At 40.7% G+C, this 18,010-nt stretch overlaps 1 protein-coding gene across 1 annotated transcript in view; it reads left to right on the forward strand.

Moving 5' to 3' along the window:
* The window catches only part of LOC139471216 (uncharacterized), a 159,016-nt gene that overhangs the window by 52,624 nt on the left and 88,382 nt on the right, over positions 1-18,010 (forward strand). Inside the window, exons 41-58 of the mRNA XM_071253506.1 lie at positions 168-419; positions 1,723-1,777; positions 2,074-2,243; positions 2,584-2,760; positions 3,107-3,331; positions 3,775-3,817; positions 3,956-4,110; positions 4,538-4,714; positions 5,322-5,540; positions 5,760-5,808; positions 7,106-7,266; positions 8,463-8,624; positions 10,567-10,776; positions 15,597-15,639; positions 15,833-15,990; positions 16,575-16,736; positions 17,407-17,616; positions 17,789-17,831. Of these exons, the coding sequence (XP_071109607.1) occupies positions 168-419; positions 1,723-1,777; positions 2,074-2,243; positions 2,584-2,760; positions 3,107-3,331; positions 3,775-3,817; positions 3,956-4,110; positions 4,538-4,714; positions 5,322-5,540; positions 5,760-5,808; positions 7,106-7,266; positions 8,463-8,624; positions 10,567-10,776; positions 15,597-15,639; positions 15,833-15,990; positions 16,575-16,736; positions 17,407-17,616; positions 17,789-17,831 (2,671 nt within the window). The remainder of the gene's footprint in view (positions 1-167; positions 420-1,722; positions 1,778-2,073; positions 2,244-2,583; positions 2,761-3,106; positions 3,332-3,774; positions 3,818-3,955; positions 4,111-4,537; positions 4,715-5,321; positions 5,541-5,759; positions 5,809-7,105; positions 7,267-8,462; positions 8,625-10,566; positions 10,777-15,596; positions 15,640-15,832; positions 15,991-16,574; positions 16,737-17,406; positions 17,617-17,788; positions 17,832-18,010) is intronic.

Below are 18,010 nucleotides of genomic sequence, written 5' to 3' on the forward strand. Positions count from 1 at the left end.
ATCATACACGCATATAAATATTGTATGACCTACACAAGTGTTTATGTAGACCATACAGCATGTAGAACTGCAATATTTAACTAACTTGTGTAGTGAAACGTTCCATTATTTGTATTCAAACACAACTAAACTGGGCATAATGTCTTCAAACTGTCTTTGTTCTTCAGACTGCCCTTGGTCCCTCCCAGACTACAAGAAGCCCATACCCGCCAGTTTCCGGGACAACGTCAACTGTAAACTGCCGGACAACTGTTTCGGTGTAGAGTGTTGTGTGGACTTCTCCTTCGACATCCCGCTGTTTGAGACACCCCTTGTCAAGCACGTCCTATTCTTCCTGAAGTTTGAACCGTGTAACTTCACTGTGGAGGTCGGCTTCGGGAGCTACTACCATAAGGAAAGACTGTTGACATACAACTGGGGTAGGTCGTTTAACTGTTGACATACAACTGTGGTAAGTCATCTAACTGTTGACATACAACTGGGGTAAGTCGTTTGACTGTTGACATACAACTGTGGTAAGTCGATTGACTGTTGACATAAAACTGGGGTAAGTCGTTTGACTGTTGACATACAAGTGGGGTAGGTCGTTTGACTGTTGACAAACAACTGGGGTAAGTCGTTTGACTGTTGACATACAACTGGGGTAAGTCGATTGACTGTTGACATACAACTGTGGTAAGTCGATTGACTGTTGACATAAAACTGGGGTAAGTCGTTTGACTGTTGACATACAAGTGGGGTAGGTCGTTTGACTGTTGACATACAACTGGGGCAAGTCATCTGACTGTTGATTTGTACCTGGAGCAAGTCATCTGACAGTTTACATAAAACTGGGGTAAGTCGTCTAACTGTTGACATACAACTGGGGTAAGTTATTTGACTGATGACAAACAACTGGGGTAAGTCATCTGACTGTTGACTTATACCCGGCGTTAGCTGACTTTTCGTCGGCAATGTTCTTGGTTGTTGATGTGTGTTACTGATTAGAGTATTCCAAATACATGCCTGACGTGTCTGTTTGTGAAATCAATCGTGTGTGATGTCGGGTTTTAATTGGCGGTATCATCTGTGCATGATTTTATATTTAAGTTTACTCGACTGGGGATTCGGGTTCTGCACAGGTCCCAAGAACCTTATTTTTGTAGTAAGAATTGACTAATATAGGAATCTGATGATTTACATGTCTAATTTAACTGATTGGATGTCATCCTTTCCCGATGACAAGATTGTAACTGGTTTGCATGACTGGCTTTTTGCAAGCCATGATGGTATGGCTGGACTATGGCCAAAGTGTTAAACATTCACTTATTCATTCGATGACGATTACGTCTCTGGGCGATTATGATGTACAGGCGTAATGGTCGGTTCCAAACATACCCACTATCCATTTCAAAGTAATCCGTGAAGATTCCGGGGTAAAATAGGTCTTCAGCAACCCATACTTGCCGCAAATGGCGACTATGCTTGTCGTAAAAGGCGACTAACGGGATCGGGTGGTCAGGCTCGCTGACTTGGTTGATACATGTCATCGATCCCAATTGCGCGGATCGATGTTCATGATATTGGTCCAGACTCGATTATTTACAGACCGCCGTCATATAGCTGGAATATTGCTGAGTGGGGCGTTAAACAACAAACCAACCAACCAACCATTTCAAAGTGGTATTGGTTCATGTTCTTTAATACATGTTTAATATGTTTCTCTGCATTAATGTTTCCTAGGGACTGAAAATCAACTGCAAATCGGAAATGGCAACCCATCTCCAGTGCTCATCAAGTGAGCAATTCTTTGTTACATTTAGAATATCTTTTTATTTGCTACTTGTCTGCAGGAATAAAGACAATGAAATACAATGACAATGATCGTGAACAAAAGAGTAAACACAGTATTAACAAAGTCTGCTGTTAATGATTGTTTTCTCTTTTCAAAATTGCAAATAAATAACGCTTTGTCATTTGTAATCCTTATGCATTCATTATTATGTTAATTCTTTCATAAACAGGACCTTCAAGTACCCTCAACACTTCCTCTAACACGTATGGTGACAGTTTCTGTGTAATTTTCGATTCCAGATTTACGATCTCCAAGTACCCTAAAGGCTTCCTAATTGACCTGAGTGTCCACACGTGTATTCCTATAGACGGTGACAGCTTCTGTTACCCAGAAGGAGGCATGACGCTGATGAGTCAGGAGAGGATACCTGTCTGTGATGCCAATGCACTGGTCGAGTTCACTAAACAAAGTAAGTCCACCTTAGCACAGAAATGCTTATTTACATTCACTGACCAGGTGTTCCTGATCAGTCTGCTTAACAGAATGTCTAACTTTGATATCTAAATGATCTTACGTTTTCAAACCATGAAATTCCAACTTGATGGAGTTGTACATGTTGCATAAAACATAAAACTAATACAGTGTTTCTGATCATAAATCGTGCAAATTATTCAGGTATTTTTCATGTTATATTTTGCATGTAAAACGTTTTGTATCAACATTCACGTGATAAAAATGTAATAAATAGCAAATAAATCGTTCAAAATTAGTTCATACAGTTAACGAGGGAATATTGTTTATCCTTGTAGATTTCTCAGTTTCTGATTGGCTCCGCGACCTTGACCTTGACATCAACCTGAAGTCCCTCTCCCAGGCAGCTGCCCAGTTTCTACTGGACAAGTTCGGCATCTCCGAGCACCTGCTGGATGAGAGATGTGATGTGTCTAGACCACCATACAGCCCCAGTGTTGACGGCTGGAGGAATGGTAGGAAAAGTATTATTTCAATAAACGAACCATATGTAACGCGGAGACAATTTCACAGTTTCGTAGTGCGTGAAGACGTACTTATAACATCAATGAATCTTGGCCCTTGTGTTCCTTTTCTATTCCTTCGTGGTGTTATACAATCTACGAGTTTATAAATGAATAAATTCGTTTAGATGGTGGAATAAATGGCCAAAGAATTCATTGATGACCAGTGGAAGATGACTCTCTGGACAGCAGTGTTTTTGTCGCCCTGTTGGTACCTACATGTACATACAATAAAAAGATGATATCTTTAAATAAAGACTATTCAAGATCAAGGAAAGAAATACATGTTGTGCTTCAGAATGCCCCAAGAGTATTGGCAAGCTCCCCAAGCTGCCACACAGCCTGTACTGCCACCTAGCGGACACGTGCACCAAGATAAACTGCTGTGTCCACGTCCCCTTTCTTGAGATGTCCTTCAACGCCGTCCTCAACGTCGATATGTGCGACTACGTCATTTACGCTGCCATCGAGAACAAAACTACCACCATAGGAATGTTGGGGGATGATTTTGACCTTGATGCTGGTACGTCACCTGATAAGATACTGCGCTGCATTTCATGGGGATAAAACTAGTAGCGAGGTGAAGTCTGAGAATGAGTTGGGTAGTGGGCTATCCTAATAGTTAAAGCCCTGCCACGTGACACCAAAGACCCGGCCTCAATTCATACATAGGTAAAGTGTGTGATACCCGTTTCTGTTATTCCACGCCATAATCTGGCTGGAGTACTGCCATCCTTGTCACCAATCTTGCAACTTTAGTGAATGTTGTGTCTAACTGCCATTTGCTAAATAGTCGCAATATAACATACATACTTGTATTGCGTATGTAACGTTACAATTTAATCATAAGATAAACATGACAGATAATAATGTTTGTCAAGGAAACAATGCTATTTATGTACGTACATTACAAAACAGACGTTATTTTAAGATAATTGTCATTATCCGATGGTGGTTCATCCCCAGGTTCATCACTGATGCTAGATATCGCCGATGTCTTCCAGATCAAGTAAGTTCCTTCTCAGCAGTGCTAATAATAATAACCTCAGTAATGTTGTTATATGGTGCAATAAGGGGGGAATAGTAGAAATGAGTTTAAGGTATAAAGTTATATCCTCGAGTCACAAGATTACCTTTGTTACCACAGATTTGGTTTGAAGAAGAAAAACAAGGTTCTGCTCCTTGACCTTGACATTGAGGTGTGCTTGGAGAAGGATTCCTGCCTCTTTTCCGAGACTATAATGAAGGGAACCGAAGTTCCACAGCTTGTCTGCGACCTTGATGCCGGGTGGACTCTGAAGAGTAAGCCAGAACTAGTTTGTGTACGAAATGTAGACACCACAAAACTTCATATTGTGTCTGACCAACTCTCAACAAATAATGTTGTTTAGAACTTTGAAATGTATGCACCAAAGTTGCATAGGTAACTTGTGTTTGACTTGTTAGTGGCATGTAGCTTCCCGCTCAGTTTGTTTGGACATCCAATGACAAAGTATCACAGTTTTGAAGGTTCTCCCTATAGTATTTGCAACACATATATGTAATTTTCAGAAGCTAAACCGTTTGAAGATTGGAATCTGGGGTGCAGGGTTTTCAAATGATTGCAAGGTAATGGGTAGGGGTATAATTTGTGTGACAATGTTCCTTCAAATCAACCCACCTATCCACCCATACCCCAATTCACCCTTCACCTATCTACCTTCCTCCCAACAATGTTTTAATCCTCCAGACTTCAGCATATCAGACTGGGCCAAGGCCAGGGGACAGGACTTGACCAAAGGTCTTGCACGGACAGCTGTGAACCTTCTGTTGGAACAACTGGGTATCAAGAACAAGGTGCTGGATCCACCCTGTAACCGCAGTAGTCTCAAGTACCAGCCAGCTGATGCAGGCAACTGGAAGAATGGTCTGTCATATAGATATCACGATGTGCACACACAATGAATAGCATGGTTCATTAACATTACATTTAGATGAACAGGTACATGTACGCGAAGCCCTGAATAGTTTTATGTCTTAGGTCCTTTTTACATTGAATGTTTGGCCCATGAGACAATTAAATTCTTTGTTCAAAATTATCAGTTTTGGCTATGATAACAGCTAGAGGGGCATCATTCATATACTTGTGATTGAAGTAGGCAGAAACAGTAACATAACTAGACAATTGAGAATTTGTGGGAAATGTGATTTAGATAGGACTGAAGATGAGTTTCGTTTCCTGTTACTTTGTCCAAACGACGATCTAGGAAGTCCATATATAGAGCTGCTGTCTAAGTGTAGTGGGAACCCAATGGTGGGGAACCAATTGTTATCATGCATTTCAAACCCCGTTTACTTTGTCTATAAGAGGCTAGTGTTGTGGTAAATACCAATCATTCAGTTAACCATTACCCCATTGACACATAGACACTATCTCAGTTTGACACAAATCACTAACACGCCAATACCTAGATGATGGATCATGACTTTTCTTTAAATGTAAACTATTATTGTCATTTTCATCCTTACTGCAGATTGTGACTTGGGCAGCAGTGCTGTCACCCTCCCACCAATAACTCTCCCCGCCAACTGCCACATCAACGACAAATGTCTTGGGATAGACTGTTGTCTCGAAAGCAACGTCCTTGACCTGTCTCTTCACACGACCTTCAACATTGACCTCTGTAACTACCTCATGGAAGGCTCCATTGAGAAGTTCAGCTATAAGCACAACATGCTTAGCTACAAGTGGGGTATGTGTCATAAAACATGTTTACATCATTCCTTTGCAGAAGATGTAACATGAGCTCTCGACCTAGAGAAAAATATGATTAAAAGAGGAAAAAGGAAAACGAAAATATATATATTTATGTATCCAAAGGAGGAGCTGTGCATTTTGTGTTCTGGGTGGTGATGACCTTTTTGTTTTTCGGAAAGTTTGTTGTAAACTGCAGATACTAATCTTGTTTCAGGGAATGAAGAAGTAATCACATTCGATGGTGTTCCTCTTCTCAGACTGAGGTATGTGTAGACAAACTTATTTTACAATTAATACTTTTGCTGTCAAAGCCTGTATTTGTCTTCTTAATGCCCTGCAACCGTACACAGTTTCATTAAAGGAAACCTATATTGATAACAAATCTGATTATACACATGTAGTATAATCTGAATAAAGCTGGTTACCTCCAGACACATACGTTATTTCCCTGAAACTTCATGAAAAATGCGTTTAGGAAGATTTCAAATAATGTATAAGCCTTTGTGCAAAGTCAATTCTTATAACAAAATACGTCAACAATAATAATTTCACTGATTATTTTATAATTAACGCAAAAATCTACAGACAGCGATACGACATCAATGACATGTTTCAGCGCAATAAGCCCAGCCCACTCTTCATCAGCTAATCAGGAAACAGTAGTCCGCTAGTTGGCGCGGCCCCTATCTTTGTAGTTTTTTGGAAACGGAAACGCAAAACAAATTTCTTGATTAACCAATCCAATGCCATGAAAATAGTTGCAATACTTGAAAATATATTGTGAAAATAACTCTTATGTGGTCTGATGGTTAGGTTCAGTGAATTGGTTGATTGTGTGTTATGGACTCAGACTTCGAGGGACACAGACAAACGAACATAACTAACATTGCCAAATTGGTCAAATGAGTTTGAGTGAGTCTATGTTGGATGAAACATGGATCAATCTCATTCAATACTTTAATATTAATGGACGTGGATCAATCTCATTCAATATTTCAATATTAATGGAGGTGGATCAATCTCATTCAATACTTCAATAATAATGGAGGTGGATCAATCTCATTCAATACTTCAATATTGATGGACGTGGATCAATCTCATTCAATACTTCAATATTAATGGACGTGGATCAATCTCATTCAATACTTCAATATTAATGGAGGTGGATCAATCTCATTCAATATTTCAATATTAATGGAGGTGGATCAATCTCATTCAATACTTCAATATTAATGGACGTGAATCAATCTCATTCAATACTTCAATATCAATGGACGTGGATCAATCTCATTCAATATTTCAATATCAATTACCTATGTAACTTTGATAAATATATCATTTTCTCAAATCCGTCCCACAGATGGTCGATCATGCTATCGTTCTGTTATTTCAAAGTAATTCAATGGCACAAACATATATCCTTTATGATTATTCCAATAAGCATTCCCCAAAGCAAACCTAATATTCTAAATTCAGTATTGGGTACACTGAAATAGAAAATATAATAAAATGCCTGGTGTACATAAGGTGGTACTGTCACATCTGTGTGTTATTTCACAGGTTCACAATTGATCGGCTTCTGTCCCAGCAAGTGTTTATAGTTGATCTGACTGTGAGTCTGTGTCTGGAGGGAGATGACTGTGAGTTGGATCTGAAGGTGCTGGATCAGACACGACTTCCCATGCCTGGCTGTGCCAAGTTCCAGGGATACAAACTACAAAGTAAGGCTTCTTTGATAGGCATTTATATTACTGGCTCCATCCTTTGTTTATGTCACTGACCTCATCGATGATTGTCATCGCTACCCTTGTGTGTACATAACAGGCTTCTCTACTCCAGTATAACAATATCTACTCTACTGTATAAACATTGCCTCCTACTTGTATATATACTTCTCAACCACACTCTGTATATCACTTGCTTGACGATGTTAGAACCTACACCGAAACGTCGCTCCTAATTGCGTAGGTCATCGGCACATTGTGCAGACGCCTTTGAACTTCATCCCACAAGTGTTCGATGGGGTTCACATCAGGGCTGAGGGCTGGTCACGGTAGAACACGGATGTTGTGTTGTTGCAGAAAAGTCATGGTAGCTCTGGCAACATGGAGACCAGCGTTGTCCTGCTGGAATATGTGTTGTTGATGTTGTGCAATAAATGGAACAACGTGGGGTCTGATCACTTGGTCGATATACCGCTGAGCAGTGACGACGTGTCCCCGACCTTGACCAACATTCAGACAGCACATGGGTCCAAGTCACGCATTAAGTCCAATCCCTTCCCATATCATGACGCTAGGTCCAACCCATGGATCCCTTTCCACAACGTTTCTGTCAGCGACACGATCACCTCCACGTCGCCAAATTCTGACACTTTCGTCTGTATGGGAGACACAAAAAGCGACTTTCATCAGAGAAGATGACACGCCTCCACTCACGATGACGCCAATTGTGATGACCCTGTGCCCGCTGAAGTCGTGCTTGTTAACGTGAACTTTGAAATGACGGGCAACATCTTGGGCAGACTCTCCAGCTTCCAAACGTCCGACAGCCTGGTTTCTCTGAATTTGACTTAGGCGTGGCATTGTTGACCAAGGAGTGGAAGGTCCAAGAATCGGACACAGTTTTTTTACCCACTACAGTTCGTGCATTTTCGATTTCGCGAGAAATGGGTGCATGATACACACATATTCATTGAAATGGTGCGTTTTGGCGATTCGTTTTTTATGTTGAGTTTTTTACTTGGGGCTTCCAAAATGCAACCAAAAATATTGATATCACCACCAGGCTTCACTACATGCTAAAACTCGTATCAATTTATGGTTCCGTGTTTGTTACCTATTTGCTTAAAACCACTTGCGTTTCTTTTGCACGAGAGTATATATATTGATCAGGGTATTATCTACTTCCTCTTCAGATTTCTCTCTGAGTGAGTGGCTGAGGGAAAAGGGCGGTGAGATCACAGCTCAGCTGTCAGCAGTCCTGCTGGAAGAGCTCGGTATCAAACAGTTCCTCCTGGACAGACCGTGTCAAGACTACCTGGAACCGTACAGGGGCGCTGTAAGAGGATGGAACAGTGGTAGGTGTCCTACCGAGTGAATTAATGTGGGGGGGTTGATGGCGAGCTCTAATCTGTCTGTCAAGATGGTCCAACAGGTGTTCAATAGGATTAATATGGGATAAGTGGGCAGGCCAGGGCAAAACGTCAACGTTCTGCTGGTTTAGAAAGTTCCGAGTCAGTCTTGCAGTATGGGGCCTGGCATTGTCGTGTTGAAACAATGTCTCCTGCTTTTGGTTTTGTAAGAACGGAAGCACAACTGGCTGCCACACTTGGTCTTTATACTGCACAGCGTTCAGGTTTCCCCGTATAATCACCAAATCAGTCTTCTGATCTCCACAAATACCCCCACACCATGACACCTCCCCCGCCGAATGGATGGGCCTCTCGAATACACGCCGGAGCCAAACGTTCCCCTCTGCGTCGATAAACTCGTTCTCTGCCGTCATTTCGAAACAAGTTAAACCGACTTTCATCAGTAAACAGCACTCGACGCCAATTTCTCACTTGCCAGCGTCGAACCTGCCTCGCCCATCGCAGTCTCAGGTGTCGATGTTGAGTAGTCAATGGCATTTCTCAAAAAGGACGATACGCTCGGGTTCCAGCAGTACGAGGTCGTCGTAGAACTGTACGTTGGCTAATTGGATGTCCCAACGCTGTTGCTGCCGTCGCCGTCGCCGTCGCCGTTACGAATCTGTTTCGCAGGTGAATAAGCCGTATCTGACCATCTTCCAGTTGTGTTGTCACTCGGGGTCGTCCGGTTCTAGACCTGTCCTGTGTCCTCCCTGTTTGCCTGTACCGTTGAATCAGCCTGCCTGCTGTCAATCGTGCACAACCAAACCTTCTTGCAATTTGGACCTGTGTTGCTCCCATTGCGGCCATATCGATGACTCTCTCTCTGTGCTCCTGTGACAGTTGTGGCATTTCTTTTGAGTGCTTGCATCACGTGTGGTTATACCCTGCAGACGAACGCATTTATACAGATAACATGCACGTGCAGTTTATGCCATAGGCGGGACACCTGTTTCATCATTTTTTGTGTCACCGCACGAGCGCCGTCAAAGTTTGTGCGTCCGGGTGAGGTGTCTTTTGGTGCCTGTTCCTTGGCAGTCATATTCCCAATACCCAGTTCCCACTAGTTATCGCTGTTTTTTTGGAAAATTACAAATTGCCCACCTATACTTTCTTTTGCCGCTTAATTTAGAAAAACGAACTGCATTGATCTCAGTTGCTTTCACAGTTAATCAGGGGCGGTCAGGTAGCCCAGTGGTTAGAGGATTCGCTCGTCACGCCGAGGACCCGGGTTCAATTCCCGACATGGGTACAATGTGTGACGCCCATTTCTTGTGTCCCCCGGCGTGATTTTGCTGGAATATTGATTTATTATTATTATTTTAAAATTATTATTTTATTGAGTTAATATTGATTTACTGACTCAAACTGTTGATATAATTACAACATTACCGGTCTTCTATAATAAAGGTTTCGAAGTTTTAATTAAGCTGACATATTTAGAAATTATATGTGAACGACATCACAATGTACCAAGAATTTAAGAAAGAGTTATTTTAATTTTGTAACTTTAACAGGCTGGTAACCAATTCATTTTTTATTAGTTTATCCCGCGTATGATAATATATCAGGATATTGTACCTGACAACTGAATTTTAATTACATTCTTTTATACATAAATAAAAAAATCCTTAAAGTAGGAATATATTTGTTCTGTGCTCATGAAGTAAGAAATAAAATTATACAGGTTTTACCATAAAAACCTGTCTGTTTTGGTCTGGGACCAAATTGATACATTGAACTCAAGGTGGAGGGGATATCAATATGGCCGCTAGCAGATTTTTTCGGGTAACATTGTGTTTATATATTTTTGACTAATTGACTATGTGCTCTGAGTGTCCTAGATACGGTATAGTAAGTTAGTTAGTGTAGAATGTTGAACTTTTTGCAGCTTGTCCTGAAAACATCACCCTACCATCTCTGCCTTCGAACGTCTTCTGTCACGTAACCGATTCCTGTACCGGGGTCGCGTGTTGTGTCAAGGTGTCACAGGTCAAACGGAACTTCAATGCCTACCTCTTCCTGGACTCCTGTAACTACAACTTAAGAGTCGGTATTGAGAAGCTGGAGTTCAGTCATACGCTGTTTAACTATACATGGGGTAAGTTGTACACTGTTTAGCTATGCATGGGGTAAGTTGTACACGTTTAGCTATACATGGGGTAAGTTGTACACTGTTTAACTACACATGGTGTAATTTGTACACTGTTTAACTCTACATGGGGTAAGTGGTACACTGTTTGACTATACATGTGGTAAGTTGTTTCACTGTACTTTGGGTATGATTTACACTTTTAGCTATACATGGGGTAAGTTGTACACTGTTTAACTACACATGGTGTAATTTGTACACTGTTTAATTCTACATGGGGAAAGTTGTACAGTGTTTAACTATACATGGGGTAAGTTGTACACTGTTTAAATATACATGGGGTAAGTTGTATACCGTTAAGCTATACATTGGGTATGTTGTACACTGTTTAACTTTACTGGCGGTAGGTTGCACACTGCTTTCTATACATGGGGTAAGATTTACACTGTTTTGCTAAACATGGGGTAAGTTGTACACTGTTTAACTATACATGGGGTAAGTTGTACACTGTTTAACTATACATGGGGTAAGTTGTACACTGTCTAACTATATATGGGGTAAGTTGTACAATGTTTAACTATACATGGGGTAAGTTGTATACTGTTTAACTATACTTAGGGTAAGTTGTACACTGTATAACTATGCATGTGGTAAGTTGTACACTGTTTAACTATACATGGGGTAAGTTGTACACTGTTTAACTATACATGTGGTAAGTTGTACAATGTTCAACTATACATGGGGTTAGTTGTACATTGTTTAAATGGTATGTTGCATATTGTTTAACTATGCATAGGGATGGATGTACACTGTTTAACTATGCATGGGGTAAGTTGTACAATGTTTAACTATACACCGGGTAAGTTGTACATTGTTGAAAGGGTATGTTGGACACTGTTTAACTATGCATAGGGAAGGTTGCAAACTGTTTAACTATGCATGGGGTAAGTTTTGCCCCATACAATATTATTTCTTTCGTTTGAGGTACGAATAAGAAAGAAATTACTTTCTCCTACCGTAGGAAAATACAACATGGTGTTGTGTAATAGTAGAGGGCGCTTATAAGGGGCTATATAAGGTTAAGCATGTATAGAGTGGTCATTCTCGCTTGCAGTGCGCCACTGAAAACTTTACTTTTGTTATGGAAGCCCAAACACCTATCAACGACAAGTTAGACGCCATTTTGAAACAGTTGAATTCATCTAAAGAAGAGATAGCGAAAAGTATAGATGAACGAGAGAGTTGCTGGTTTAAGAGAAGAATTCTCAAAGACAAACAAGGAGTTACAGAAACTGAAAGCAGAGAAAGATTACGTATGGTCACGCGAGGGAAATCGCATTCAATATTCTTTCAATGAAGAGACTTTAGAGACATTTAAACAAATTGAATTTGGAATTCAGTACGGTAAGAGTGATTATGTAACTGAGTTAGTCAAGAATGAGATAGCCAGGGTCGAGAACAGAAACAAACACATCAAGATTGCAGATTCGTCCGAGGGAGGCTGGGAGACCGTGAGAAACTACGTGTCCCGTGAATTGGCTGATGACTCCGATGATGACCGTCGCATCACGAGGGCCGAGAACAAGGCCATCAAGAAAATCAAGGCCAAAAACGCTCGTAATGCACGTGCGCGTCCATATAGGTATGGACCACGACCCATTCCAGCGTCAACAGCGGTCAGCGACAGCATGCACGGTCAGTCTGCTGTTGGTGGTTCTCAGCTTTTTCGTGCCCGTGGAGGTCAGAGGTCAACAGGGGCCTGCTTTCATTGCGGTGACTTCTCGCATTGGACACGAAATTGTCCACTCGCCGACGGCCAGACCCAGCCCAAGCTCAACTCAGACAAACAATCAACGAGGTGAAGTCCATCACGAAGAAGCCGGGACAAAAGTTAAGTGTAGTTTTGAATCTTCTTCACTCAATAATGATACATTTAGATTTACAACCGATTATTATGAGTATGAGCAGGGTCAGGCTGAGATCTCCGTGAAGAATAGACTTAAAGAGAATGTTTCTTTTTGGAAGTATATCGGAGCAACAGATTTTGTGTTAGACATTATTGAAAACGGGTACAAGATTCCGTTTTACTCGACTCCTCCAATGATGGATAAGAGAAATAACAGATCTGCTATTAAAAACAGTGAATTTGTTGATTCGGCCATTCAAGATTTAGTACATAAAGGTCTCGTAGATGTTTGTGCCGTAAAACCTCATATCGTGAGCCCTCTATCAGTCGCTACACAATCGTCAGGGAGGAAAAGACTTATTCTAGACTTATCTATTATAAATAAACATATTTGGAAAACTTCAGTGAAGTATGAGGACTGGAGATCAGCTTTGATGTATATTGAAAAAGGAGATTGGTTATCAAAATTTGACATTCATTCTGCCTATCATCATATAGACATGTATCCTGCACATACTGACTTTTTAGGATTTGCGTGGGGAGAAGGTGAGAATCGCATATTCTACAAATTTCTAGTTTTGCCTTTTGGCTTAACAACCGCCCCGTATGTTTTCACGAAAGTTACAAGGCAGTTGGTTAAATACTGGCGGTTTCAAGGTCATAAGGTTGTAACATTTTTGGATGATGGAATTGTGTCTGCTAAAACGAAAGATTGTGCAATGTCTACAAGTGGTTCTATAAAGAATGACTTAATCAAATCTGGATTCGTTCCGAAAGTAGAAAAATCTTTGTGGGAGCCTCAACAATGCATTGAGTGGTTGGGCCTTATCATTGAAACTAAAAGTATGTCTTTGACAGTTCCAGCCAGAAGATTGGAAAAAGTTCTGAAAATGATAGATCGTTTGTTAGACATAGGCGTTCGAAGCAAGGTTTCTGTGAGAGATATTGCATCAGTGATTGGTCAAATTATTTCTAAGAAAATGGTTACAGGCTCAGTGTGTCAATTGATGACTCGGTCTATGAGTTTGCAAACATTAGATGTATCATCATGGAACGAAAGTATCAGATTGAATGAAGTTAGTTTGCGCCAGTTAGAGTTTTGGAAAAGTAACATTCATAAGCATTCACAATGTTTTTTATCAGAAACACAAGGTGTGACTCGTGTTGTATATAGCGATGCAAGTGCTTCGGGATATGGTGGTTACTGTGTTCAATATGGAAACCAGAGGGCTCAAGGTCAATGGTCACGTGACGAGGCAGAACAAAGTTCTACTTGGAGAGAATTAACAGCGGTTAAGTGTGTATTACATGCTTTATCCAGATTTCTAACATCCCAGAGGGTAAAATGGTTTACCGATAACAGCAATGTGGAATCCATAGTGTCTAAAGGAAGTATGAAAGCAGATTTGCAGGAAATTGCTTTAGAGATATTTGATTTATGTGTGTCACATGCTATTCATCTGGAGATTCAATGGATACCCAGATTAGAGAATCAGAAGGCAGATTATATCAGTAGGATTGTAGATTATGATGATTGGGGTATAGCTACCCACATTTTCAATGAGCTCGAACGAAAATGGGGTAAATGTGACATCGATAGATTTGCTACGCATTACAACTGTAAAGTTGTCAGATTCTGTTCAAGGTTTTGGAATCCTGGGTGTGAATACATCGATGCGTTCACACAGAGTTGGGATAGTGTAAATAACTGGGTAGTTCCCCCTGTGTACCTTGTGAGTAGAGTGTAAGACATCTTACGTCTTAAGAAAACAAAATTCAAGTATGTCATATACTCGTTTGAGGGAAGAGTTTATTGAAGCTTTTGCCCCCTTTGTCAGAGATATATCAAAGTATGGTTTGCATAGTTTCCGTGCAGGCGGTGCAACAGCTGCAGCTAACAATGGTGTCCCGGACAGGATGTTTAAGAGGCATGGTAGATGGAAAAGTGAGAACGCAAAAGATGGATATGTAAAGGATTCAGTAGAACATCGTTTGTCAGTATCAATGTCGTTAGGACTATAGTATTTTATATTATCAGCCCGTTCTTTGAATCTCGAGTTGTGGTGCACTGCATAGCAATCCAGAAAGTGTTCTGTTATTTGTTGTATTGGAAGGTGATATATAGGAGAAATATTATTTCTTTCGTTTGAGGTACGAATAAGAAAGAAATTACTTTCTCCTACCGTAGGAAAATACAACATGGTGTTGTGTAATAGTAGAGGGCGCTTATAAGGGGCTATATAAGGTTAAGCATGTATAGAGTGGTCATTCTCGCTTGCAGTGCGCCACTGAAAACTTTACTTTTATTAATGATTGTTTCTAAGTTGCAGTATGTGCGGTAAACGGTGTTAACCATGATGGCCTGTCGCCCACGAGGTATGTCGCAAAAGATGGAGGCTTGTCGCCCTGAGAATGTCACAAACATGGAGGCTTGTCGCCCTGAGAATGTCACAAACATGGAGGCTTGTCGCCCTGAGAATGTCACAAACATGGAGGCTTGTCGCCCTGAGAATGTCACAAACATGGAGGCTTGTCGCACCGAGAAACTGATGCCTGTCGCATGTAAACAGCAGCTCGTTGCTCATAATATTTTATTATCACTGATTATGGCTTGTTGCCTTTTGTAGGGCTCGTTGCCACGTATATTTGAAGCTCGTCGCGTTAATCGAGACTCGTCGTCAGTATTTGTATATTATCAATTTGTTCAATGTCATATGTTAGATATTGGGTATATCATGGATGTCCAATAACTGAGATATATGTAAATGTGATATTAATGTTGAATTAAACGGTGAGTTGTGGTGCACTGCATAGCAATCCAGAAAGTGTTCTGTTATTTGTTGTATTGGAAGGTGATATATAGGAGAATGAGGTGTTTATAACTTTGTCAATATTTATTTAGTAACATTTATTCCCCTCCTAGGTGAAACAGAAGTTATCGACCTTGGGGGACTTGTAAGAATTGAGTAAGTATTATAAATATTTACATCTAATCAGATTGAATAAGTGATATTGTCAGGGATATACACAACAAGGATGCTTAAGTATTAATCTGAATCTTTCCATAGTCATGATTAATGATCATCTTGAAAGTTGATTGTTCACTGCGGGGGTTGCAACAAAGATTTACAGATCTGAAAGTAAGATTTTCATTTCCAGATACACCATCAACTCGGGTCAGAAGAAGTTCCTGGTGAACCTGAGCCTGAAGGTGTGTCTGACTGATGGAGAGGAGTGTCAGTTTACCGTCCCTGTGTTCACAGACATGATTCTACCTAAACCATTCTGTGACTGGGAGGCCACCAAACAGCTACAAAGTAAGTGCAGCATAGGCACCCTGTATAACTCACAGGCATAGATAGAAGTGTGCCTAAGATTTCAAGTGGAGTCCTTGTGACTACCATTATGTTTAGGATTGGTAATAGCTGTACACTTTAGCACAAAGTTATATAGTATTTCCCAATCCGGTCATTTTTTAATGAATGAGTGAGTGAGTTTGGTTTTACGCCGCTTTTAACAGTATTCCAGTTATATCGCGGCGTGTCAGCTTCATGTGGGAGGAAAGCCCGAAATGATGCAGGTCTCAGACGTTTACTACTTCGGTGAAACCCACGAGCACGGGTATGGTGCTGACAAACCTAGAAACATAATCGGGGCGAACCGGGATTCGAACCCACAATCATAGGTTTCTGGCGTGCCCAAGGGACGCAACTCTGCACAGCAAATCGCGGCGCCTTAGACGACTGGGCCACCCGTGCCCCCTCATTTTTTAATGAAATAAATATCCATATTAGAATATAACGTCTACATGCTGGGATATATCAAGTGTATGCAAGGACTCAAACTGTAGTTATATAAGAACTTTATGTCATGTGATATACACAATTTTACTTTGCTTCAGATTTCTCCCTGAGTGAATTTGTGACATCAAAAGGTGGTGTACTGGCGGACAGTTTAGCCGACGCCCTGGTGGAGAAGCTGTTGGACACTCTGGGACTCAAAGACTACCTTCTGAAGTCACAGTGTTCTCTGGCTGGTCGAGGCCAGAATGGCTGGAACTCAGGTTAGGAGACATTGCCACCAGGCCTTTTCACGGACATTAAACAAAAACAAACAAAAAAATATAAAAAAACCCATTATCATACACATAAGAAATCTCTGATAATGGCCGAGACCATTGGAGGATGTGTTGCTCACCTTTTCACTATTTGATAGTGATTCATTAACATGCTGACGATTTATTCGGAGCCGAACAATCGATTCTGCTTTTAGCAGATATTTCATATGGATATGGGAAGGGTTTTGTCTCGTTTTGTTTATCTGAATCACTATCAAATAATGAAGATACCAGGTGTTTGCGAAAAAGGTTGGTGTATCCTATTACAAAAGCATGCAAAGGCAAGTAAAGTGTTCACCTGACCAAACATGCACGGGAACATATGTAACAAGTCAAATTAAGGAATTGCATCGGATATCATTTTGGTCATTGATGCATTAAATTTGGAACTGTCCGCAATATATCAACCATTAAACATTTTGAAAATTTTACGAAGGCCTTCAATGTTCAAACAACGTTGGGGCAAGAAACGAATTAAGCGCTTGAAATAGTGGTATAAAGAGCCCATTCGATGGTACCTCAAAAGATTACAAATTAGACACCAAAGGCTGGAGCTGCTGAAATATTGCTCCACATGAAGAGAAGTTATTTATTCATACCGCGTGTATTGTTCCAGACTGTCCAAGACAAGTCTCACTTCCAGCACTACCAGACTCTGTGTCCTGCAGTCTCCCCGACCACTGTACAGGAATAGACTGTTGTCTCAGTGTGCCTCTCATCAGTCGGAATGTCCACTTCAAGGTAGACCTGGACATGTGCAAGATGACCCTGACACTGGCCATAGAGAAGCTGGAGTTTAGCAGACTGCTCTTGGACTACCCATGGGGTAGGCGGAATGTGATGTATTTCACAAAATGGTGTATACGCTGAGGGAAGTGAAACCGTGTTATAAGCCTGGGTGACATAGTTGTAAACAAGAACATCCAATGTGTTGTTGTTAGGACGAGTGAATGTGCACTTGTGTATACCTTTCAAGCTTTTGTTTTGGCTTTCTTCAGGAACACCAGGGACTTTGAATCTAAAGGGAATATTCCGGGCAGAGTAAGTAATTCAAATGTTCTAACAATGTCAAATTAAGTTGCTTGTCGAATATGACCTGCATTAAGTATGTCGATGCTGACCTGATCAGTCTTAAATTAAGTGATGACTGTGAGCTAAATCATTACTTACTGTTAACATGTAAGTACATTGCAACTATGTTTCTTATTTGCAAACTATCT

This window comes from Haliotis cracherodii, unplaced genomic scaffold (assembly GCF_022045235.1).
Source record: "Haliotis cracherodii isolate W230 unplaced genomic scaffold, xgHalCrac1.p SCAF_22, whole genome shotgun sequence".
Lineage (NCBI taxonomy): Eukaryota > Metazoa > Mollusca > Gastropoda > Lepetellida > Haliotidae > Haliotis > Haliotis cracherodii.